The sequence below is a fragment of the Ambystoma mexicanum genome, chromosome 5q (assembly GCF_040938575.1).
Source record: "Ambystoma mexicanum isolate Mex_15411 chromosome 5q, UKY_AmexF1_1, whole genome shotgun sequence".
In the NCBI taxonomy this organism is placed as follows: Eukaryota; Metazoa; Chordata; class Amphibia; order Caudata; family Ambystomatidae; genus Ambystoma; species Ambystoma mexicanum.
The window spans coordinates 594161427-594188190 of record NC_090933.1 but is presented as its reverse complement, the minus strand read 5'-3'; the positions used below and the strand labels follow the sequence as shown (position 1 = coordinate 594188190).

At 46.1% G+C, this 26764-nt stretch overlaps 1 protein-coding gene across 5 annotated transcripts in view; it reads right to left on the bottom strand.

Annotated features, from left to right (window-relative positions):
* LYN (LYN proto-oncogene, Src family tyrosine kinase) overlaps positions 1-26764 on the bottom strand; it is a 675065-nt gene that overhangs the window by 443481 nt on the left and 204820 nt on the right. For 3 of the 5 annotated variants that reach the window (XM_069621063.1, XM_069621062.1, XM_069621064.1), the window contains one exon: positions 10060-10196. The exons of 1 other annotated variant lie outside the window; for it this stretch is intronic. In XM_069621063.1, coding sequence (XP_069477164.1) covers positions 10060-10191 — 132 coding nt within the window. In that variant the 5' untranslated portion in view covers positions 10192-10196. The remainder of the gene's footprint in view (positions 1-10059; positions 10197-26764) is intronic. One more of the 5 variants, XM_069621065.1, reaches the window with a different exon arrangement.

The window sequence follows — 26764 nt, the reverse complement described above, 5'->3', positions numbered from 1 at the left end:
CTGGTAATCTCTGCGTAGCCCTCAATGAACTTTCTGCTGTAATTAGTCAGTCCAAGGAGACTCCTTAGTTCTCACAGAGTTGTGGGGTCTTTCAGTTTCTGAAGTGCTTCCACTTTCTTTTCCTGGGGACAGAGACCCTGAGGAGTAATCTCATGCCCCAAGAAATTAACACGGGTTCTACACCACTGTGCTTTCTGAAAGGAAAGTTTTGCTCCGGCGGCCCTCAACTGTGTCAGAACATAACGGATCTCCGCTATGTGTTCCTCTACAGATGAACTTTTAATGAGGACATCATCTACATAAGCCAGGTTACCCCTTGCACCCAAGTCGGGCATGGCCTTGTGTAGAAAAATGTTGAATTCATTGCCGGAGTTGAGGTATCCGAAGGGAGTCCGGGTCCATGTATACTGCTGGCCCCCAAAAGGTAAAAGCCAGTTTGTATTGGTCCTCCCTACTGACAGGCACAGTCCAGTATCCATTGGTCAGGTCTATTGCAGTGAATACCTGTGACCCCTGAATCTGGGCCAGCCCTTGGTCAATGTAGGGCAGAGGCCATCGGGAAGTATGGACCCGTTTGTTGAGCTCCCTGAGGTCGGCGCAGAGTCTCCACTGGCCGTTTGGCTTCAATATTCCCAGCACCGGATTATTGAAGGTGCTGTGGATGGGACGGATTATTCCCCTGGACTCAAGGTTCTTAATTATTTCAGTAAGGGACTCCATTGATGCGAGAGGCAAGCGATATTGCTTCACAAACACAGGAGTCATGCCAGGGTCCGTGGGGATTGTGGTTGTGTGGATGTCGGTGCGACCACAGTCATATGAGTCTATCGCAAAGAGATCTTGGAAATCCAAGAAAACTTGTTTCAACTTTTGCTTTTGTTCCAGAGTCACACAGGCATCAGCTAGGTTGACTCTCTCTTCCACCATCTGCCTGAAGCCTGGAAAGACTTCTGGTTTGGCTATTTCAGCGGCCTCCTCCAGCCTGGGTGGAGAAGTCCCTGGTCAGAGTGCTGATTTGGACTGGAGGCTTCAGGTGGGAAAGGCAGCCCTCATGGACCTGGAAAATCACCTCATCCCTCCTGAAGTCACAAGTCACATCTTCCTTACCATAGGGGCAGGAAGTGTACACCAGGAAGTTCCCCCCATGCCGGGTAAAAATCCTGTCTGGTGTTGTATTGTCCTCACTGTCACTGTCAAAACAGTCCTTGGGGATTGGTCCTAACAGTTCATTTACTAAGTCGATGGAAAAATGTCGGTCATCAACCGCCATTCCAATAATGGTGCCTGCGGCTAGAGTAATACTCTTTAAGTCGCTGTTATCCACCTCTATTAGAATGGTGTCATGTTCTATGTTGACTAATGGAGTTGGGTTTACCCCCAACCCTTGCTGTTGGAGAGAAGCGTTTAGATGTATGTAAGCATCAGGGTTTTTCAAATGTTGTCCTCTTTTAACTTTCACTTCCAGGGAGAATTGTCGGGTCCTTTCTGGGATGGTGACTTCCTCTTTGATCTGAATTTCAACTGCATAAGGTAGCAATTGAGCTGACCTAAATGCTTTTTCTGGATCATCAAAGCCCATGGGATTATCCGCTAATCGGGACCAAGCCTTGAAGTTTATTAGGTCCAAACTAATGGCAAAGCGATTGAGAATGTCACTGCCTAAGTAAAAGGCGGCAGTGACGTCTCGCACGACCCAACAATTATGGACTATGCTCTTGTTGCCAATGGAGATTTTGAGCATACACCTGCTTGGCAGGAGATGTTTGGAATTAGGTGCTTCCAGGTCCATTTCCCATTTGTCTATCAGTTTGAATGTGGGAATGGCTGGATCTTTTGGGAGTTGGCGGAACATGGCTTCGCTGATGAAGCTCTTACCGTTGTTCACACACACTCGAGCGAGAACAGAGTCCTTCCCATCATTTAACTGAACAGGGATGAACAACTGCTCTCCAATTTGCTAAATATCAGCCAGGCTCTGAGCTGATTTCACATCTTTCTGGACTATAGGAGTGGGAGTTTCTGATTGTGGATTAGTATAGAATCTCAGAGTGTTTCCTTCCAGCGTGGAGTACCACTTTAGACTGGAAGGAAGGTTGATTTTCAGAAATAGAGAGGACCCTCCATCCCCAGTCTGTTGCCCTACTGCTATTACTGTCACGTCTGGAATTTGGCTATTCTGGAAGTGAAATTCTACTTGGTCAGATTTTTGTTCAACCATGTGGCAGGTGCCGTTTAAACTAACATGGTTGACACTCTGTTTTAATTTTATTGGTCGGCTAGTCTGGGTCCAGAGGACCTTGTTTACGCAATCTATTAGGGGTGACAACCTTCTCAGGAGGTCATTCCCTAGTAAACAAGGGGTGCCCTCTGGGGTCACTACTATGACCGGGTGTTTCACCTTGTGTCGCCCGATCTTAATGTCCAAATCTGCCGTCCCCTCGACGGGAATTTCCTTCCCGTCAAAGTTCTGGAGTTGTCCAGGAAGTGAGGTGAGAGGAATTTGGTAATTCCCTCCCCTTCCTGCATTCAGTTCATCAAAGGCCCTTCTGGACAGAAGGGTGGCTTGAGATCCAGTGTCCACCAGTGCCAAAATTGTACCCTGCCCCTGTACTTGTACCGGGGCATAGTATCTTCCCTCCTTCTCCTCAAGGGGGCACAGATAATGCACATTTTTGGACAACTGGTGGGCTAACTTTCTGGTTTTGGACATTGCAAGAGAAGAAATTTGGGCAGAATTCTGTGGAGAGCCTTGGGAATCTGAAAGAAAAAGTTGGCAACTGGAGATCAGAGCCATTGTGGGTTCCCCTGGCTCTGGTTCTGGGCCGCCCCCCCCTTTTTGGAGGCAGTCACCAGGATGGGTTTGAACGAGGGGATTTTCTTGCTGTTGGTTCTGGGATGAGATGGTGGGCGGCGGTAGCTCAGTCTCCACCTCTCCCCAGTCTGGATTTGCATCCCTTGGGACCCATTTTTCTTTGGGAGAAGTTCCCCCCTCTCTGAAGGAGAAGATAATTTCCCCAGGATCCTCTGAGGATCCCTCTCCCTCAAATTAGAAGATCTGTACCTCCTCCTCAAACTGAGTCTGTTTGGGTCTTTTGTTTCTCCTACTCCTCCTCTGCTCCTTAGGAGACAGACTTTCAGGGGCAAGAGATTTTGTTTCCGGTTCCTGGGTTTCCAGGGGCTGTTTACAAGTGAGGAAGGAAGCTTCCTCCAAGGCTTTACACCCCCCTTCCCCTTGTGCCTCCTCCCTGGGAACCGGTGAGTTATCGGGGTGCTGCTCCCGTCATTGTTCTGGAGCACCAGGTCCAGAGTTGGGTGTGTTCTGCGCCGGCATGCCGATCTGAGGGTTCTGCTGAGCCCTCAGTATGTGACCCAGATCCCGCGCCATGTTTTGAACCTGGCGCTCTAACTGGGAAACCCGCTCAGGCTGATACGGGGCCCTGTTTTCTCCCCTGGGCTGATCCCGGGAAGGGTAGCTGTCCCTCCTCTGGTAATACCCCGGTTTGGGAAGATTTGGGTACCCCTCCACCCTTGGCCTCCCCTCTCCCGGATTAGGTTGTCTGGGCTCAGGGAATTGGGGAAAGAAGGGTGGAGGATTTTGGGGCTGGAAATCGGGTGGATACCTGGGGAAAAAGTTCTGCCCAGGATTCGGAGAATTTCTGCCCTCCGGTGGGAAGTTAGGAGGAAAGTTCCCTGGGTTAGGTGCTTGGCTGGATCCCCCCCCTTGGGCTGGAGGAGTCCACACATAACCCAGGATGGGTCGATTTCCCTTGTAACGGGGACTTACATAATCAGGAGAGCGAGGGACCCCATTTGTGGGGCTGCCTCCTTGGCTCCCTGTCTGTGACTGACCCGAGGACCTCCTGGGCCTAGCATTATTAGGTGCAGGTAGGTTTTTAGGCCCCCCCATCTCCAAATCCAAAACGGGGGTGACCTTTACCTCTGCCACCTTGGCAGCAGCAGGGGTGCTGTTGGCTTTGGGGTTTTTCTGGGCATTACTTTTGCTATCTACCGGTTTCTGCACCTCATAGATCCGGGTAGCCTGTTCAATGACCCAGTCTAAAGATCTTTTCTCGTGAAAATCCCTCACGAGCTGGGTCATTATGTATTTGGGCAAGGCATGAAAAATGTATTGATGAATTCTCTACTGTCTGTGCGCACCCTTCTGGTGGTCTGCGCAAAAGCACGTTTCAGTTCTTGCACAAATTCTTGTGGGGCCTGATCCTCCCCACATTGCAAATTGTAGGCTGCCTTGCGAGCCTCTTGAGGATGTCTGAACAGAAAAGTGTTTCAAGATGGCCGCCTTATAGGTGGACCATCTTAAATGATTTTGGTCCTCCAGCCCCGCAAAGAAACTGGAGTATTCCGGGGAGAAGGTCCACTTTACATATCGAATACAGCTTTGGCTGTCCTTCAAATGGAAAGTCTCCATCATTTGCTCAAACAACTCTAAGTGCTCCCAAACAGAATACTTAGCGTTCTTATGGTAAGGCGTGATGACGCTCCTGATCGCCTTAATCTGCTTTAAGGGGTCCTTAAGCAAGGCCCTTTTTGCCTTATTGGCCTTTTTGGTTCGGGTAACCCTTGTCCATTCATCCTCTGACTCAGAGGCACTGCTCCCAGAGGTTCCTGTCTGTTCTTCCAGGTTTTCCCGGATTCTGCGAGCCTGGGAATGGCTGGCAGAATGTGGGGACCTGGTCTCCTGTTTCCTGTGGTGCTCAGAGGAGTCCTCAGATCCCTCCTTGCTGCCAGGATTTGCTGGGTACCCCCCCCCCACTGACCTAACTGGGCAGAGGTTTTCAGGATGCCCTTAAGGGGCCTACTCTCCTGGGGTTCCCCACTGAACTGTACTGTACTTGGGTGCCCATACCCGGATGCCCACCCCTCCATTCCTGAGTGGTACTGGCCTATGAGCCCCATACTTTTAGCTGGATAGTAATCTGCCATCCCTGTGGCCCTGTGCTCATGTGCGCCAGGGGACATGGGGGTGGTAGAGTCCAGGGACTGGGAGAGATGAAGGCCCCTGGTGTTAGGGCTCCTGAGGTTATGGTCAGGAGTCGCTCTTTCCCAGCGGACCTCATCTCTATCCGCCCCTGCTCCCTGTTGCAATGCAAGAGCCTGCATTTGTGCTTTCAGTTCCTCAGTCAAGGCCTTACTAGACTATCAGTCTCTCCTGCATCGCTACCTGTTGTTGGAGCCTATCATTGTGTTGACAGAGGGCCTCATTTTCCCTCTGTGCTTCCTGGTTGGTCCTGGAGAACTGGGCCAGTCTTTGCTGCAGGAGGTTTACCTCCTGAGTCCCATCCCTACTGGCCTGCTCCTTTCTTGCCAGAGCATCTTCCACCCTTCTGGTGTGCTCTACCAAGTTCTGGTTTTCTTTTTGGAGGTCACCCAGCCCCTGGAGGGCCAGGTGATTTTCTTCCATTTCCTTTTTTAAGTGGCAGACTTCCTGGCCTAAAGTGTCTCTTTCCTGACTAAGAGCCTGCATCTGTGCCGCCAGGTCGTCCCTTTGCCTTTGGAAGGCACCGGCTTTCTGGCGCTCCTGATCAAACTCTGCCTGGGTATCCAGGTCTTTCAGGATCAGTTTATTGCTCTCCTCTTTCTCTCTGTCTAGTTGGATTTGCAGGGTGGCTACCTGCTCTGTGCATGCCCTGTTGAAATTGATCTGTTGCTCCAGCTTTTTCTGGCTCTGCAGTAAGGAATCCAAACTGTCTTGGTGCTCCTTCTGCAGGGCCAGAAATCTGGTATCCTGGTCTGTCTTTTCCTGTTGTAGGATGCCCATATCCTCTTATTTTAATGATATATTGCCTACTATCATTTTCTGACTCCTGGCTCCTCTGCAGCCTCTGCTCAGAAGAGGCCAGATCAGATCGAGCCTTCTCTACTGCTATCTGTTGCCTATTTGCCAGATCTTGGCTTTCAGTGCATTTATCCTGCATGTCTCCCATATATAGGTACAGGTGTGCTGCTATCCTGGCAATCTTATTGTGTTCATCTTTGGCTTTAGGAGCCATATATAGTTCACTCAGGGCCACATGTAATGGACCCTGATCTCTCCATAGGTCTGACCCTGTTTCAGTGACCTGTCGCGTGATGGCCTGCAACCAGGCATCCTGGCCCTGTTCAGTCCATTCACCTCTCACAAATAGTTTATGTAAGAGGTGCTCTCTGGCTATTTTCATGTCTACTAAGGTCGTCATTCTAGAGATTGGTCTCTGTCCTGACTTACAGAAATTTGTATTTTATTTTTGCAAAACAGACCTTTTTCTTAGAGCGTTCCTATGAGGAGTGCTTTACAGCGTAACACAGCGTGGTGATCCGACCGGATATGTGTATCTGGTCAGCTGGCACGCTGTATTAATCTGCACAAATGGTAGATCTAACCCAAACGTCCAGCACGAGCCCCCAATTTGTAAGAGGATTCAATTCAACACTACAGCTAAGTCAACGCCTAGTCTATAATACTGAATGAAAACCCTTATTGATATAACTTTATGTCCAGTTCATGCGTTCTGGATGACTACCCCTATATAACACCCCTCTCTTGAAATCCTCCTGACCCCACTGAGCCAAGAAGTAGTTCTGTTTTGCAAGTTTAAAGGTTTATTTGATAACTAAAGCAATATATATCTATATCACGCTTTATAATAAATTAATAATTGGATATCACACTTAATCTGGTATGATAAAGATTAACAACAGAGAATCTGGCACTAGCACACTTCTTGATAATCACTAAGGAGTTGACATGAAATGGATAAGATAGCAACAATACTTTTATGGTTTCCAATGGATTCAATGTGGAATGAAATGCAGTACAGAAAATAACTTGATAGGATTTCAGCAAAAACAATGTAATCACTTTCTTGTACAATTCACCCCCCCTTTTATGCAATGCAAGGAAATGGAAGGAAGGCACACAGTTCTCAGAAATGCAATTAAATGTGATTCAGTTTACCCAGCAACTTAGACTACAGACGTTGAAAACACAGGCAAAATGCTTTTATATGTGCTGGCAATGGAGTGAAAAATATGCTAAATTTGCTTTTAATTCCCTCTAGAAGTTCAGGGTGAGTGGTATCTAGTTAATATTAGTCCAGGCTCACACTAGCAATGATTCAGGGATGATTAGCAGGTTAAACGAATTTCTGGCAAATGGAAGGCAAGCAGCAGCAGATTTTTACACGTGAAGAAATTTGCAAATCGCGGCAAAATTCGCGAATGCGTGTTCCGCGATTGCGGTAAAACTATAAGGGGTAGGAATGTGGTTCTTGGTGCGATTAAAAGCTAAGATTCTAAGCTTTCAGATGAAAGTTACTGCAAGTCTCTAAGACAAACGGTCGCGGAGATATGAGCGATTTAGTGAAGGTCGTTTTTGGTTTTGCAAATTTTAAACGCAACACTTTTTCAGCTTTAAAAATGATGGCAGAATAACACAATTGCTAAGCTGCAGTTCTACTTAGATTAAAAATGGATTGAATTATATGATTTTAACTAAGAGATGTGTTCTGAGTTTTGCTGAGTACTCACAAGAGATTTTGAACCGGAAAGCGACTTGGTCACGGACTTCAGTCTGGTCAGGTCTTCCCGAGTTCCGCTCACAGCGCCTGGCCTCTGGAACTGCTCACAGCATCGGGGTCAGCACTCTGGATACAATGGCCTGGTCTCTGCTAGGCACCGGTTCTCTGGGTCGGGTCCTGCCTTCTCTTTGGATATTTCTGTCACCGGGTTCTTGCAAAAGTTCTTGGCAAAATTCAGACGGCGTCAGCCGGCTGTCTGAAGAGTTCAGTTGCAAAAAGATTTTCAGGCCTGTTGACAAATACTCTTGCTGGCAGTGGCCTTTTTGGTTAAGGTTCTGTAGTCTCTGTTTATCTTGGAGTCTAAGTGTTGGCTCCTTGAAGGTTGATGGAGGTAAGTATGGATTTTTCCGGCAGAGCGTCCCGCTGCAGATGGAAATGAATGTCTCTACCTAAGTTTCAGTGGTCCATTTATATGTTCTGCAAGTGGGTGTGTGTGTTGGTCATAACTAAACTTGCCCCTCTCACTTGTCATTGGTCCAGCTTTCATTTCTCCCCTGATTGGGGGAGCTAAGTTGTGTCAGAGTGATGTCAGCCATTTATGATCTCTTGAAAAAACTCCCCTGTCATCTGTGCACCCAAATCTATATATGATCAAAATACATATTTCACAGTTACACAGTTGTTTGAAATTACATACCCATGTCACATATCGCATGAGGTATACTCTGTCCCAAATCTGCTGTTTCTAAGAGCTTGCATTCAGAAATGGCAACTTTTAGCACTTTTTAATATGCTAAACAACATTGGATCTTCATTAAATTTTATACAACTGTTCCTCACATATCTACCCACATACCAATGCATTTTCGTTTGTCTAGCTGAAACAGGGAGTCTGTAATATTAATAAACAGCAGGGTTTTGTCCCAGAATATCCCACAATTTGGAGTTTGGGCTTGAATTAAAGGTACATTTTTTAAATTAAGTCTCTCAAAGTTATACATTTCTGTCATTTGATTACAAAGAGTTATCAGTGTTATTGTAAAATATATATTTTACTTTCAATTCAGTCCTCAGAGTGTTGGAGTCCACCTCCAAGACTTGGGTGGGTCAGTCACATGTCTTCTGGCAGGCAGGCCTTTGTTGACAGTAAAACAGTAAAAATCAACATATTCCTTTCAGAGGAGAGGGGCCATTGTGTGGTCTCTGGGAAGCTGACATCAGGAGGCCAGGGAGCCACTTTGCATTTAATTAACAGAACCCTGTGATTTCCTGGCTTCTTGTGTTGAGTTCTGAAGTGTCAAGAGTTCTCAGGACAGGCAACCCCTTTGAACTTTTGATGAAATGAGACCCCTTTCTTTGCACTAGACAGTTTTGCAAGACAGCTCTCCTGTCAGAGTTTAGACCGCCAGCGCCACCCTCAGGATTTTGTTGGTACTGCATGCAATTTTGGGATCTTTCTTGGATTAATGCATTCTAAACAGGAATGGTTCTTACATGGTAGTAAATCCTTGCTTAACATTGTTTTGATGGGGCTCCTTACAGTAAGATGGTTATGTGGAACCCCACAAAAAGGTTGAATCTTTAAAGTGGTCCAATGAGTCACGATTTCAGCAACTTTTTGACATCAGTAACAGTGGATTTTGTTAACAAAGACCTTTCTTTACACTGGTGGGTGGCAAGTTAGGTAACCATTTTGGTGTGCGCACAACTGCGCAGCTCTCCTGGATTCTGGGATGAAATGATGGGCGGCGACAGCGCATCCCCATCTTTACCCACTCCAATGATTTATTTTTGTTCTGGGGTAAAATGATGGGCAGCGACAGCTTAATCCCCACATTTACCCCGTCTAATGATTCCACATGGGTCAAAACCCTCCACAGTTCAACCACTGTCCAGCACTTTCCCACATTTTAGCGAATTGGAGCTTCTTTGCATTAACCAATGCACGGGATTCCTAAAATTAGACAAACTTGACTCCATTTCAATTACACCACCAAGCTCTAGTGCTAGGTTTTCATTTAGAAGTCGGATACATTCTGGAAGTTGCAGTTTTAACGGACTTCACATTAATCAATTGGACTAAAGTTCCCGATTATACTGGCTAGTAAAAAAGAAAACTTGCACTGGAACAGGGCGCCTGAAAGGACACAGACTAATCTGCTAATCCACTCTATGAGGTGAAGGGGTCTTTAAATGTGCCAACTGCGTGTTGCAGGTATGTGGAGTAAGAAAAGCCTGAAGATGATGAATCTTTCCAAGCTAAATTTCACCCTATTGTTCTGGGGTACAATATTTTGTTTATTAGTATTATGAACCAAAAGAAAAATTGGAAGCATTTTGGCCAAATCAAATGGAAGCTTCTTGCTTGATCATTTTGGAATGTCAGAAGGGTAGAATTCAGTTCTACAGCATGGAGCAAGTGTCCCTGCAAGCCATGCTCATTGTTCTCTTGTGTGCATGTGTTTGGGTTCAGGGAGTCGAATGGTGCCAGTCATGCCTTAACCTTGCTGCAGGGATTTCTCCCATTTCACCATCTACTTACTGGCCTTTTTGATGAATTGCCTGCTGTTGGATCTCTGACATAAATAGTTTTCTCAGGTTTACGTACTGGTTCAGTCTTATTCGCCCCATCTTCTTGCTGGTTACCTTTCCTTAAGGAGTGTATACATCCCATATTTTCTGCAAAGAGAAAATAAAATGACAAGTTAAAACTTTAATAGACATCACCAGCGGTAAAGAAATGCATTTGCATCCAGTCTTCCGTTACTTATTAAGAAGGCAAGTGATTTCCATTTTTAACCAAGCTCTGATCATTGGGGTTCAATGGTGCATTGCAAGCCTTGTGCTGAAGAGTGAACGGTGGGAGGCAGGAAAGGGAGCAGAAGGAAGACACATTGGTGAAGGTACACTGACACTGGTGATGGAGTAGAGTGTGGTTTTGATAGATCGGGCACAGCACTCCTGATGGACCAGAGTTACATTGGCGATGTACTAGAGATGCCCTGTGAGAGTCGGAAGCCATTAGTGATGAACTGGAAATATAATGGAGGAAAAGATACATGGGTGAGCATCATTTAGCCACCCTTGGAGGAATGTGGACTCGAACATAATTGAATGTAAATAGTGTGCATGAAGTTACTGGTACAGTGGCAATACCAAGACATTTTTAACTGCTAATTTTGCATTTACAATGTTATCACTATTTTAACTCCAATTTTACAAAATTTGAACAGCTTTCTGTAAGAGTCAGGATCCCCCTTTTGATTCAACAAGTGTTCTTTTAATAAAGTAGAATATCTAACCCCGAATACTGTGGCACCCCAGTTTCTCCATGTACTGCCCATGTAGCCTTGATTAATATTACCTTTAGGCACAAGCCCTTTGACGTTGCCCCCTAGTTCAAAACTGATTTGTAATAATCATCACCCGTCAATTATGGATCCTCAAGAATGCTAGACCTATTCACGGAGGGCCTCGGCCTAGCTGAAACCAGTCGACATTAGCAACCCACTCGAAAATAAATCTGAAGGAACTTAGTTGTTCATTTAGTGTTGTTATTCTTTGCACTTTTAGGGTTTTAAGTTTCTCTAAATATACTGTACATTGCTGCAGAGATATGCTTCTGCATATACACTTTAATTATATTTGTATGAATGTATCTTTTTGTTCTTATATGTATTGTCGATCTATCAGCTGCGTGGTTCCCCCGGGCAAATCAGGCTATGGATTATCAAAAGTTGAAATGCTACTAGAATGTATCCAAAACATGAATGTTATGTACATTAGCCCTGATGAATCTACATCTAATTGTATCATTTTTTTTGTCCTATTCTTTAACATTTTAGTTCACAAAATACTACCTCAGAAACATAATTTACACTTATTCTACCAAATCAGTTCCCATTCAGGTTGTCAACCAAGAGGCATTCCCTTTTGTTTGTAAGGGGGAATAGGGCATACAAACAAAAAAACAAGAGGGAATTAAAACAAATCATGAAAAATTAATTAAGGGCCAGGGACGAGTTCAGTAAGGACAAAGGAGAATAACTAGGGATTCTTTCTTTTTGGCAAAAAAAAGGAATAATACAATGCAAATTAAAACTAAAATTCTATGTCATGGCTTCAGGGGAAATACCTCAAAAATACTTTGAGGCGTTTGCTTTCAAATCAATGCACTGAGCTAGGCTTTCAGTGAGATGCCATACATTGCTTCTAAAATACTGAGCTTGAATGTATCATTGGTGTTGGTTGGAGGCGAGTAATCATGGGAGTGAGTGCGTTAATATATTCTCTAACTTTTTAGCAGTACTTTCAGGGGGAGACTAGGGTAACCAATGAATGGCTTCTGTGAAGAATCGAGGGAATTAGTCCGTACTCCCTGAGGGGGATACCCTTGCCGAGGGGCTAGGGAAGTGAGCCCACTTCGCAATACCCTCCCTGTGGTAGAGGCAAGTGTGCCCTCAGTGGTAGAGACTCCCCAGTGGGGACGAGGACTCCCATCCCTCTGAGGAACTCCTTAAAGAACATCCCAACATTAACTCTTTAGACATGACCTGCAAGGACTTGTATGAAGAGGGAACAAGTATGTGTTACTGTCAGCAAGAAACTGTCACAGGGGGGGTGGGTGTGGTATAGCTCAGTGCAACGCAGGCACTTTTTACACCTGCATACCAGCCCGACACTACTAATCGAGCCATAGGGAAGGGGGAGTGCGGGTGAGCTAACCTGTGCCCAACCTAGCTCATTGAGAGGAACCATGGGCGAGTGATTCAGCCACGCTGATATGGAATCCCCTGTGGTCTGATCCCAGGGAGTCCCACGGTGTCAGGGGCGTGGAGAGAGGTGGACTGCCTGCCCTACGGCCGACCCGGTCAGCCATGCCGCCTGGCCTACCTGGTGCCATCGGGAGGAGCGGAGACAACTGTTGAACGCTTGCTGCACTCGGTGGCTGTTCAAAGCTGCATCGAGGCTGGAGCGGGTTGCTGTGACTCCAGAAGCAGTGAGGGGCTGGGTGTCCCTACGATGTGCGCACTGTGTTGCTGGCAGTGGATGAAGCAGCAAACAACCTGAGTGCTGCCCTGGATTGGCCTGTAACATCTCTGCTGCTGAAGTGTAACGATGGGTGAGGCAGGCGCACGGGGTGCCGATGGTGTCACAGCATACTGTGTGGATGAGAAGTCCTTTAAGTGAATATATATGGACCCAATATAGACGACCCAGATTTCTTTGACGAGATATTTGGCTAGTGTACTAGATACTCTTTAGTATTGATAGTTTGTAGTGGGGATCTAAATGAGATATTGTGCACGTCTGTCGACCGATCTACTGACACATCCAGGAACCTTACTAGGGCGACACAGATGATTCTGTTGCATACAACATCATTAGAGTTACTTGATGTGTGGTGCTCACTGAACCCTGGGAAAAGGGAATATTCGTATTCGTTCTACTCGACTGTCCACGATGCACATTCCCGAATTCACACCTGGTTGGTATCGAGAGCATTCCTTGGTCGGCTGGAAAGTTGTCTAATATTCCTGAGATCCCTGTCGGATCACTCTCCGATCGTGCTGTCTATCCGGCTGTTTCCCGGGGGCACATAACGTGCCCGATGGCATTTTAAACCAGCGTCTCTGCAGGATCCAGTCTTTTCTTTGAAATAACGTGAACATATATCCTCTTATTTCGATATCAATGTAGAATCGGTTGCTTCACTCTGGCAGGCATTCAAGGCATATATTCGCAGGATAGCGCTGGCTACTGAATTCAGCATATTGAAGATCATCCGGGGGGAAATGGACAAACATGAGCCAAACTCTCAGTGCTGCAACAGCAACATACACTAACTCCCTATGCAGTGCTGTGACAGGAGATTGAGGCCGAATTAGACAGGTTTAGAAAAGCATTGGACAGGGAGTTGGGATACTTTGACAGATCAGTGGCCCAAAGGAGATATGGAGAGTCAGATGGGCCCGGGCGCTTGCGGGCCCATACCATCAGGTTTGAAACAGGGAGCACACACATCTCATGTAAACAGGCGAGACAGTTCTGTAGCCCACAACGAGGACATCATTGATGTGCTTTATCAATTCTATTCTGTATCAACCGAAGGGCTCAGTCTCCGATGGTGAGATGGAACAATACCTGGAAGAGATCCCAAAACTACCTTGCTGCCCAGAGAAACTAGTGCAGCACAGGAAGAACTATTGACAGTAGTGGAGATGGTAGATGCCATTCTGGCCCTTCCCAACGGCAAGGTGCCGGGCTCTGATGGATATTGCGCTGAGTTCTATCAATGATTTAGAGATGTGTTGGCCCCATATATGTTGCAGATCTGAGAGGAGGTGCTCCTGGAAAGCGTACTATGCGAAACTATACGCAAAGCCATTATCATAATGTTACTTAAACCGGATAAGGTGGCGGATCGTATAAAACGTAATTCCTTATAAATAAGGATATCAAAATATTTGTTACGGTCCTCGTGACCAGGTTGTCTCCCCTTATGTCCCACATGGTGCACCTGGATCAATCCGGTTTTATACTGGGGCGCTGGACGGCAGATAACATAAGGAGATTGTACAATGTTTTAGCAAGTCTTTCGGCGGACACGCAGGCACTGGCGGTATCTCTAGATTTGCTGAAGGCTTTTGATACAATATCGTGGCCGTTCATGTAAGGTTTTGACTAACTATGGTTTTGAGCCCCACTTTGTTGTATGGGTTAAACTACTATATATGCAACCGGTGTGCGAGTAAATGGAAGACTGTCCCCGGTGCTGCAGCTTGGGGGAGCACCAGGCAAGGATGCCCTCTATCACCCTTGCTTTTCACACTAAATATTGAGCCGCTAGTTGGCCGGATTCGAGACAAGCATGGGGGCGGGGGAGGGCAAGTATATGACTGGATGGAAGACTCGAAATGATATCTTCGCATGCCGATGATATCCTTTTATATATAAGAAATTCCGAGGCAGATCTGAAATGGGTATTGAGGGTGGTCTTGGAGTTTGGCAAATATTCTAGGTACCACCTAAATACTAGCAAGTCAGAGATATTTCCCCTGACCGCAGCTACTCAGATGTCTTCCAATATGGCGGGACTTACGTGGGTTTACGCACGCACAGTTTACGATATCTATGGATCAGCGTTGCCAGGTCGGCCACACAGACAATAAATTGAATTATAGATCTTACTTATCTGGACTGCCGGTTAAGTTCCAGAAATAAGGGAAGCTCCCATTGTCTTTTGTTGGGAGGCTGTCGCTGATAAAGATGGTTATACTACCCAAGTCATTATATATGTTTCATAATATTACATTATGGCCAGGCCATCCATTTTTTGTGGAGCTAAATAAGAGCATGCTCTTTTGTTTGGGCAGGGGAATCGGTCCTTATGACGTGGGAGCGCTTGGCACACCCCAACGAGGTGGAGGCACTGGCGGCTCTGGACTTCGAGCTCTACTACCTGGCAGCACAGATTCAACACGCAACACTGAGTGGGTAAACGCACAGCTGTGCCGCTGTTTTGCTTTATCTTGGCCAGATGTGGAGATCGCGTTCTCAAGTTCTCCTGACCCTTGCAAAATTAGTTATTGGACCCAGATAGGCAAAGAATTACACATAACATGTTTGTTATAGTTATAAAAAAAAATGGCGAGTTACAGTCCCTTTAATCATTTATAACATACAGAAAGAAAAAATAGACACAATCTGTTATATATAGACAAAGAAAAAATGCATCACCGTTATGATCGCCACAGAAGACACCTTAATCTCGGCCACTACGACACTGCTTAGTCCCACAGCATGTAGGCAAAAAGATTGATCGTACTCCCTCTCATGAGACTGCATCACCCAGTGTCCAAATTCTAACTAACTATTCCAAGAGGCAAATCTAGTGTTTTATGGGGCTGCTTTCGATCCCTGCCCCTCATGGGTTACCAGGCTGCCCTCGGCCGAAGAGCAGACAATAAGCATAAAGCACAAAAGAGGAATATTCCAGCTCGAAGTGGAAAACCCTCATCTTCCCTCCTTGATGTTGTTACCACTATACCTTATCACTGCACTTGCAGAGGGCTCCGACTCCGTTTCCAGCTTGTTCTTCAGCGGACAATACAATAACTATTCTCTGCGGCTTGGTCATCTGACAAATATGTGACCTTGTCTTCACAGCAGAAATACACATCGACTGGCTGATCCCAGAAAAACGTAGGCTTTCATTACTGTTTCATTGCGGTAAATGGAAGTGAATATCTAAGATGGCTGCGCATCGGCTCCATGTTTTCTGCCTCATTTCCCACACGCACTACCGCCGCAAGTCGGGTTGGAGCAGTTGCAAGCGGATCCCGAACCCTTGCTGCTTTTGCTGGCAGGCAATGCATATTGTCCTTCACACCCGTTTGACCCAGTGGGGGAGACACCAGGGAGGCATGGAGAAAGTTGAATATGCAACTGGACATAGTAGCTCCATATGACAAGCGCCTCCCACTCTGGGGCTGTCGGCTTTGGCGCCCACTACCGACAGGGCGCTGGAGCTGGCCTGGAGAAGAACTCACATGACTACAATTGGGGACCTTTGTTGTGGCATGGAAGGATATTAAGATGCATACTGGGGACTCTCCATTACGATTCAACTATTTTAGGTTGCGAGCAGCTATCGCGACATGTTGGCTAGTATATCTGGCAGAACCCACCCTGCAGGTTTGTCTGGCGTATGTTATGTCCACCACGGTATCCAGGAACTGTATATCTATGCTCTATAAACTGGCTCAAATAGTGAAAACTAGGGTGGGTACTAATATTAGGGAGAAGTGGAGCACTGGTCTGGGTAAGGACGTTTCAGATGTGCAGTGGAAAATAAATGTATGTTGACAAAAAGGGTGTCACTTAACTCAAAATATTGTTTAATAAAATTTAAGGTTCTTAATAGACTGTATTTTACTAAGGCCAAGCTCAATCAGTTCCGGTCTGACCTGACCAAGGAATGCCCCAGATATCAAAACACACTGGCTACATTAATAAATATGCTGTGGGGCTGCCCCAGGCTGAGAGACTATTGGTCAAAGGTAAACCAGGAGTTGGAAGAAATACTGGGCAGACAACTGCATCTTACAGCACGGGGCTGCCTGTTTGGGAATAAAGGGAAAATGCTGATTTTCCAGAGATTTCTTAATTTAGGCCTAGTGTTGGTTAAAAGGGCCATTTTACTGAGGACCTGGAAGGAGCCACGACTACTGGTAAACTGGCTGAATGTCATCACATGGGCCAACAACAATTAAGAACTGTATGTCTCACCAGTGCCTAGTAGTTGCCAACCAAAGGACATATGGCAGGACTTCGTACATACTTGGCAAAAAAAGGCAGCTCCTTTATTTTTTAATTGTAGCGTACAGTGCATAGCTTGCCTAATACCTCGATATGTGCTTGATTGTGTTGATGTTGCCACAGACTGTATGGACACTTTAATTCTGATACATGTATTGCTTGCTCACCAGGTATTAAATAATGTTTTTAAAAAAAGAAAAAAAACTGACACAATAAATGGAAAATCCCCTGTAACAGAGAAAGGGGATGGAGCAACATGAAGAGAAGCTGCAGCCAGGAGACAGACACAGAGGTAGCTGGGAAGGCCCACGGCTACGTAGTACCAGGGATGGGAGGAGACTGAAGTCGAGAAAGCCAGCTTCCGCACCGAAACTCGAGAGCTAGACACACAGTGTCCTGCAAGTTGGAGAGAGCGAGAAATGAAGAGTGGTGCCATGACCACAAGGATCTTGTGGTGGACCGCCGGCCTCAAAAACTATGGCAAAACAACTATGATGAAACATCCAGATATCTGAAACACAGGATGACCATGCTAAAGAAAGATAAGGAGAATGACACATTGAAGAAATAAAGAAAGCCGGACAGGCGAAGAAGAGAACCTGCACAGAACAAAAAGAAACCCTGTGACATTATCCTGACAGGTAACAGGGAAAAAAGGAGACCCGGGAGGTAGACTGAGAATTATTATGAGACTACTCCTACTCGTCCCAGTCAAGATAACAGGACTAGAAGATTGAAAGCCAGAGAAGTGAATAAGAACTGTAATGGGACTACTAATTTTCGTCCCAATCAAGATAATGAGAATATAATATTTAAAGCCAGAGAAGCAAATAAGGATCTTTATGGGAGTTCTCCTATCCGTCCCAGTCAAGATAAATGAAGTATATAATTTACAGCACCTGAAGTGAATGAGAATCTTTATGTGAGTATGCATGCTCGTCTCAGTCAAGTTCAAGAAATTCTAATTAAGAAATAAAGCAAAGCTATAAGAGAAATGTGTAGAAGTCTAAATGCCCCAAAAGAGGGTGAAAAATACTACAAGCCCAAGCAGGAAGAATAAAAACTATATCCCACGCGTGGGTGAAAACATCAATAGCCCATGGTGGAGTACCATGAAGCAACGCCCTGAACAGGGAGTAAAAAAAGAAGCTGAAACTTGGAACTTGGAAGTGTAAACCCAAGCACATGGTATCATTCTCAACATTAGCTGTTTTATTAACATAAAGGGGTTTGGATAAAGACCTAGCTTTCCCTATCCTAACAACAGTGTCCCTTCCTATGAAACTAAAACGAAAGCAAGATGACCTTGTGTCCAAACTCAATCTGACCCTCACACCAATACATACAAACACAATTTACAAGGTAAATATTTCAAAGTTTGACTCAACAGAAAAGTGCAATAATTGAAACATAGAACTTCAACAAAAATACGAATTGTATCCAAAAATTGGCTCCCTTCCCTTGGATTATTTCAGGTAAACTATTCACAATGTTTTGTGCCCAAACCAGTCTCTTAACTGCATTACAAATGTCTCCTTTGCCCAACATCCTGCTCAGGAAGACAAAATAAATGTTACTTCCATGCTACTGATTTGGAAAAGAGGAAGTCTCTCCTAATATTTCAGAGTGGTAAAACAAATTCATAACAGAGATTTAAGTATGGCAAAAGGCAAGTCTTTTCAAAGTTTCTGGTTGACACAATGTTCAAAGGAAACAAGAACTTAATATGACCAGGTCTCTTTTCCCCATACCAATTCAAAGCAAGCTTCCTAGTACACTCCAGTATCCAGGAAACACATCAACTGAAAACCCTCGATATCCTGGTCAACTCTCCTGCCAGGAATGTCCCCTTTTGGCTCACTTAGATCTACTGGTGTACTCTCCTGCCAGGTAGCCTTGTCCAAAAAGGTTTCACCACCTGATATCCTTATCAGGCTTCTCTGCACATTCGCTTTCTCTTTAAGTATCACACAACTGTGCTTCTTTACTAGCAGACTTCTGTTAACTTCAACTGTTACTTGTACCAATTTCTCCCAAACCGATATTCAATATCTTAGGGTTTGCTCAAGGTTTGACTTTAAACCTCTCTTTCAATCTCTCATGACTCTTGGCAATGCTTGTTCCATATTTCTCCCAACTGACCTCTTAAGGCAGGAGAATTGCACAATATTTACCCATGTTGTACTTCTGACAATGTCTTTTGGCTTAGGCAATGCCTGTCCCAGGTTTCCCCCAACCGACATCTCATGTCAGGAGAATTGCAGCACATTCACCTTCTCCATTTAGTTCTAGTCGGTCGATATTCAAAAGTACTTTTATTATGCTTTGCGGCATATCCGCATATTCCGGGGCTGCTTTCGCTATAAGGCTCACTCACTGGTTCTTCATGCGGCGGTTGAGAAGTGCTTGTGGGGGGCCAGCTTCCCATTATTGCAGAGTCCCATTAGGTCTCTGCGTCGCCTCTTCCAGCTTTCGCTGCCAAGACCAGCAGAGCTTTGCAGGACCATGTCTCTGTACACAGCTCTGCCGCACACCATCTGCTCTCTCTCGCACAAAGCTTCTCTCCTCCGGTTCTGAACACCGCCAGCTGACTTCTGGACAGCTTCTCTTCCTACAGTCATTCATAGGATTCGTTCCGTCACTGGTCACGCTTCCTTGCTCTGCACACTCGGCAACCTGCCTTCTCTCACCGACGTTCCATCAGCTGCTGGTAATTTGGGATTTTCAAAGTCCAGCGCAGCCGATTAGATGTGGGACAACTAGACTGCACATTGTTCACAAGGTCACATTTCCTCCACATGAACTCCTCGCTCCTCTTCCTTGTCACAGTACTTGAGAATTTCTGGGACTTTGAGTCCAAGGAGGTTTCAATGGATTTTACAGCACCTGGTTGAACAGTTGCAATAACAAACACCATAAATACCAAATTTGTCATGTGCTTTAGTTTCACCACATTTACATGAAGTCTAAATTAGTTTTTCTTTAAACATATTATTCCTCAGGGTTTTAGAATCAGATGGTTTTTAATATTGACAGCAAGCCATTTAAAACCCTAGAATGAATAGATCTTCATAATAAAGGGAAGTATATCGCTTCTCTCCTTGTGGAGTCACCACTCTCCCCTTACAGCCATCTCCTCCCATGTGATTCCCCCTCAGAATACCACCACCAGGGCTAGGATTAGGTAGCGACTGCTTTCCACTGGCCACATGGAGGGAGACCTTAGGCTGGGGATTAGTGATAACTCTGCAGGACCACAGGAGTAAAAAGACATTGTTTACAGAAGGAACTTTCTTTGAAATGCAGCAGATACACTTCGGAGGGGATCAGACACCAGCCACGATCAAATATATGAAGGGGGAGAACTCTCAGAATTGGTCAGACAGAATTCATGTTGTTCCTTTCTTGTTCGTGGTAGGGACAGACTTGGGTTAGGTTAAGCTTAGGACAGAGGAGTGATTTCCATTGTAAGACATCCTAACTGGAAACTTTTTATTATTTGCCGATATAGACTAGGGCAAAGATCTGCTTAGAAGTAGGGAACAGGTAAGCCTTTCGTAATAAAGAAACCTTGAAAATCATGACCTCATCTCTGCTTCCTGAGTCTGATTTATCACAAAAGCCTTTCAGATGGAAAGACCACATTTGGCTTTTATTATCATCAATCCGACATTCTTGAAACAAACCTAGAAAAGAAAGTCCTAATCCGGCAACATCTTTCAGTCACTTGAGTAGAAAACGGTGGCCGGTATTATCAAATGCTGCACAGAGGTCCAAACGAACCAAGACCACACCCTCCCTGGCATTAGCAATACACAGATTGCCTCAAATGTTCACTAGAACAGCCAAAAGCCTTCTGTTGGATTTGTACTTTATTGGCTGTAAGGAAGGGAAATGTGACTTGCGTTTGGACAAAGTGTCTTGTCCTGTTGGCTATGCCTGAAAGCTGATAGAATGCTGGTGCACGGATTGGATGAATGTTCGAAGTGTGTCATTTAGGCATGTGCTGGTATAGATTAAGAAGGCCTGTGTTGGTGTCTGAATCAAGAGTAACGGATATTGTAAATAGTATATATAAAGCTCAAACTTGCTCAAAGAGTCTCACGGCTGGTCTGTGACTGTAAGCATCACACTGCTTTGTAACAGTACCAACGAGCGACAAGTACCCACAAGGAAAAAAGTAAGCAGCGCTGTGATGTGGGAGAAGCTAAAGACAGAACATCCACTGTCCCCCAACATGCAAAACAACCATACTCCGGTGAGCTGCACAGGTGAGTAGGAGGGCTGCAGTGAAGGTCGAAGTACAGCAGCATAATCGAGTAGCCCATGTGAGCAGCTCAAGGACTAATGGAAGAAGGGCAGGTCAGGAAGGGCGACGTACTGGCCTTAAGAAACCAGACGTGTTTTTAAGGTCCCCAGGGCAGCACTACAGGAGATATCATTGGGTGGAACGCTACTGCATCTTAATTTGTGTTGTCAGACTATGGCGGGGAGGTCTGCCAAAGGGCCCTCAAAAGCAGTTGGAAAGGGGTGCCAAGTATCGTATTGAAATTTGTGAGGCAGTGCCATCTGAGGAACGCCCAGCGCTCAGGCAATTCAGAGCCATCCAGGGAACTAGCAAAGTTTACCAAAAGAGTGGTTAAGGAAATGGTGTTCCCTTTATCCTTGCACTGCATTAAGATAGGCAATCATGGCAGAGCACTTAGTTAAACGCCCCCCCCCCCATTCATCCTGGCAGCTGTTGGAGGGTGTTTTTTACCCACAGAAAGACTGGCAAAGGAGTCAGCAATGCACAGTTGCACTACCTCTTAGGAGTTGCCACAGAGCACTCTAGGCTTGCACAAAAGCATTAACATGTTGACACCACTAAAACAAAATGCAGCTCAATTTGCCCCAGTTCCATGCACTGCCCCTACAGCTGAGTCCAGGGAGCTTGGGGTTTGCTCTGCAGTGAAAGAGGAGACATCTGGAGCCAAATGGGTCTTCAGCTTACTGTTGAATGGCAAGCACTGGTGCTCCTCCCCCAAGGAGAGACAGGACGGCATTTCTGAAGAACAGGGATGAACTTTTTTCAGGTCAATGCTCACCTCTTAGGATGCTGTTGGACTGTCTCCAGGCTATTGCATCCTTGAGAGGTGGCAAATGGCTCCCTGTTGAGCTGTCGTGGTAGATAAAGGCTTATGGCCTCACACTACAATGGAAGAACAAGTTACTTATATCCCTGGTAACGTTTTTTCGACTGGATGTTCCTCCCACATATTCCTCATCTTTGATATTCGATATCCAGCTTCAGATGCTTCAGATTTTTGGCAGAGGGCGCTGTGTGTTGATGGTGTTGAGTTGATGTCCCACAAAGGCCTGTGTCTTGAGGATGAGGTCATCTAAGACATGGGATACATTATTCACCGTAATCGTATTTCTGATGCTTGTATCTGCTTAGATTCACATGCTGTGCATAGGCCGACATCTAGTGGAAGCTGCGGAGTAGTACAGTTTGTTTTTCGAAACTCGAAAATGGGCGTCGACACAGGGCGTGCCAGTAATACTATCCCTAGTGTGACGTCCACTGTACCCATGATCCCTCACGCGTCTAGGACCCTCAGATTGTATTTTTTCTGACATGAGGTAGCATGAGGAGTAGCGTGAGTACAGATGATCCAAGCAGATAGAAGATAGATAAGGTAAGACTACAAGCATCCATGCGCCTTCTCTCAGAGGGGAGGAAGGATGGGTCGCATGTAAATCTAAGATACCAGCATCAGAAATACGATTACGGTGAGTAATGTATACCTTCTGAGGCTTGTGGAATCTGCTTAGATCACATGATGTGCATAGATTAGCAAGCAATGTTAGGAGGTGGGATTTGAGAAGGTCATGAGCAAATAAATGTCTTAGAACCGCTTGTCCCACTTGAGTATCGTCTTGGAATGGGCGTCAATGCAGTAGTGCTGAGTAAAAGTGTAAATAGAGCTCCAAGTAGCTGCTTTGCAGATGGTGTCAAGGGGAACATTCGCAATGAAAGCCAGAGTGGCCCCAATGCCTCTTGTCAAGTGGGCTCTGGGCGTAAAAGGCAAAGTTTTGTCAGAAAGAGAGTAACACAACAGGATACAGTTGACAATCCACTTGGAGATGGCACTCTTAGAGACGCGATCTCCCTCTTTGCCTGTGGCTACGGAGACAAACAGTTGATCTGTTTTCCTAAGTGGTCTGGTCTTGTTTACATAGTAAAGGACCTCCCTACGCACATCTAGGGTGTGTAGTTTAACCTCAGCCGAGCTTTGTGGGTTTTGGAAGAAAGCCGGAAGCTCGATGGACTGGTTTACATGGAATTTAGAAATAAACTTAGGTGAGAACCTAGGGTGTGTCCGTAAAACCAGCTTATCCTTATGAATAGTAAAGAAAGGATCCTGCACGGACAGCCTGAATTTCACTGACCCTTCTTATGGATGTAATGGCTACTAAGAAGGCAGTCTTATAGGTCAGGTGTTTGAGACTTGTCTTATGCATGGGCTCGAAAGGGGGGCCCATGAGTTTAGATAGCACCACGTTCAGGTCCCATCCTGGTGGTGGGTTAGATATGGGAGGATGAAGTCTCTTTACTCCCTCCATGAAAGCTTTAACCACGGGTACCTTCCACCACGACACTTTGCTATGTGAGGTGGTGTACGCTGACAGTGCTGCCAGGTGTACCTTTAGTGAGTTGAAAACCAACCCTGCGTCCAGCAGGTGGAGCATGTATGTCACGATTGTGGAAGGAGTGCAATCAACTGGGTTGATTTCTTTATTCTGGCACCAGATAACAAATCTCTTCCATTTGTCGAAGTAGCAATGCCTCGTGTTTGGTTTCCTAGACTCTTTTAGGATGTCCATAATGTCCATACACCTCCGTGGTAAATTGAGATGTCCAAACTCTATGACCTCAGGAGCCATGGTAGAGGATGCACCGTCTGACCTTGGTGCTGGGACAAAAGATTGTACCAGCCCAGGAGTTTTATGGGATTGCACACCGAAAGTCTGCGTAGGTGTGGAAACCACGGTTGCCTTGCCCACATGGGAGCAACTAGGACGAGCGTCATCGACTCTCTGTTCATCTTGTTCACCACCTTCCTGATGAGAGGAGTTGGTGGAAAAGCGTACGCAAACATCCCTGACCAGTTCATCCACAGGGTGTTCCCCAGGGAGTCTGGTTGGGGAAACCTGGATGCGAATCCTGGGCACTGTCTGTTTTCGCTTGTGATGAATAGGTCTATAGTGGGGAAACCCCACCGAGAGAAGAGATCTTCTATGATTTCTCTGTGTAGACACCATTCGTGTTCCTCCGGAAGGGGATCTCTGCTCAAAGTGTCCGCTAGAGAATTGAGATCCCCTGGAACATGTTGAGATGACAGAAAGATGTTCCGTCTGAGTGCCCATATCCAAATTTTCTGGGCAAGTCTGGACAGATTTGGCAAACGAGTCCCTCCTTGCTTGTTCAGGTAGAAAATGGCTGTCGTGCTCTCCGTCCGGATCTGCACCGACAGGTTCAGTAGGTGGGGCTCGAACGCTTGAAGTGCTCTGAAAACTGCCAGAAGCTCTAGCAGGTTGATGTGATTCTTGGCCACTGTGTGAGACCAGAGACCCTGAGCTGTGTGGTGGAGATGGTGAGCTCCCCATCCTGTCAGGCATGTGTCCGTCGTGACTACTGCCTGTATCTCGGGATCGTAAAATGGTTTCCCCTTGAATAGATTGCCTCTTGTCCACCAGTGGAGGCTTTGTACAAGTGTTGGCGAAACGACCACTAGATCGTCCCACTGACCACTTGCCTGAGACCACAGTTTCGCCAACCATTCTTGCATGGGACGCAGGCGCGCGTGGGGGACCAGGTAAATACATGACGCCATCATGCCCAGCAAACGCATTGCTTTGCGTACTGTTATCTGGCGACCGGTTTGATAATGCGGAATTTGCAGTAGTATATTCCAAATTCTTTCCTCTGAAGGAAAAGCCAACCCCTCTTGAGTATTTAGAACAGCTCTTAGGAACTGCTTGGCACCAGACTTGATTTTTTCTCGTTTATGGAGAAGCCCAATTCGAAGAGGAGGTCGATAGTTCTTTGAATGTTTGTCATGCAAATTACTGGGGTCTCCCCTGTGATGAGCCAGTCATCCAGATAAGGGTATACTGGGATTGCCTCCCTGCGTAGGTGTGCCGCCGCCACCGCCAGTACCTTGGTGAATACCCTTGGAGCCGAGGCTATCCCGAAGGGCAGTACCTTGAACTGGTAGTGCCGACTGTCCACCTTGAAGCGCAGATATTTTCTGTGCGCTGGGAACATGGAAATATGAAAATAGGCATCTTTCATATCCAATGTTGCCATGTAATCTCCCTTTTTTAGGAGGGGAATTACCTCTTGGAGAGTAGTCATGCGAAATTTTTGGGGCTTGACATACTTGTTTGCAGGCCGTAAGTCCAATACTGGGTGCATTGTCAAATCTTTTTTTGGCACAAGGAAGTAAGTTGAATAAATACCCTTGTTTACCTGGTGTCCCGGGACGAGTTCTATCGCGTCCTTTGCGAGAAGATTTTCGTTATCCGCGGCATCAAAGGTTGATTTTAAAATGCAACCTGACACGGCTCTCCCCTCTGCCGAAACTCATGCCAATTGGCTTTTTAAGGGTTCTGGGGCGGATTCTATGAGAGCCGTGACTTCTTCCCACTGGTGGCAGTTGTAACTAGCCAGCAGGGTGGTGGAGTTGGCAATTCTTGCCTGGTAGTCGGAAGTGGAGGCTACTTTCCTGCCCAAGCCATAAATCTTCTTGCTCTCCTTGTCGGGGGGAGCTTCGGACGATGACAAGGGTGTTCCCGCCCTCTTATGGGTGTTTGTAACCACCAGGGAGTCCGGTTTGAGATGTCCCCTTATGTATAGTGGGGTCAGATTGGGCTGCTTTGAAAAGCTTTTCAATTCTGGGGTTTACTGCCCTAGTGAGATTGGGGTTAACAAGGGAAGGGTCTATCCTCCTTTGTATTGACTTAAGGATAATGATGGCCTGAGCAACAGGTCTCCTTTCTCCCACCAGTTCCTCTGCAAAGTCCCTCTCTTCCTGGGCACCTTGGGTGTCAATGTGGAAGCACTGTGCCGCTCTGGACAGGACCTCATTCAGGAAAGGCTGGTTGTCGACAGGGGAGTCGGTAACCGCGGGCTCTTTCTCTACCGGGGAATCTACCCTGTATGTATCTAGGTCGTCCTCCTCCCACTCCTCTTGGTCCTCATCATCCCCATAATAGCCTGTCCCAGTTTGTTCTTCGAAAGGATGGATCTTTCTGATATTGAGAATAGGGCTGTATATAGAAGGGGTCTGAAGACCGAGTTGGTGCTTGACCCTGGGACTTCTTACTTGGGGGTATTGGATCCTTAGAGCCTGAGGGAGTTGACCCTTCTGGGGTATAAGAGAGAAAGTGCTCCAGGTTCTTGGCGTAGAAATCTGCCAATGATGACATCCTTGACATTACTCCGTCTATGTCATCACTGGACCATTCCCTTGAACTGGGAATAACTCTTTCCTGGAGCGCTTTCCCTGTTTTATCCTGACTAGACCTACTGGTTTGAACGGGGCTCTTAGGGACAACAGACTGAAATTTGTCCTGACTAGACCTACTGGCCTGAACAGGGGGCTTAGGGACAATAGACTGAGACTTGTCCGTCTGTTTAGGTGGAGAAGAATGTAGTTTAGGAGTGGAAGTAGGCCGGGACTGCTTACTTTGTTGTTTTCCCCCCTCCCCATGGGTGGAAGAGTGTTTCCCTGATTTTTGGGCCCTAGCAGAGCTTTTCGATGCCTGGCGCCAAAATTCGGGGGTAGAGTCCCTGTCACTGAAGAGTGTAAGGGATTCGGTAGCAGCCTTCGCGCTGCCTGCAGACGCCGACTCCTGGAGTGCGGCTTGGGGTAGAG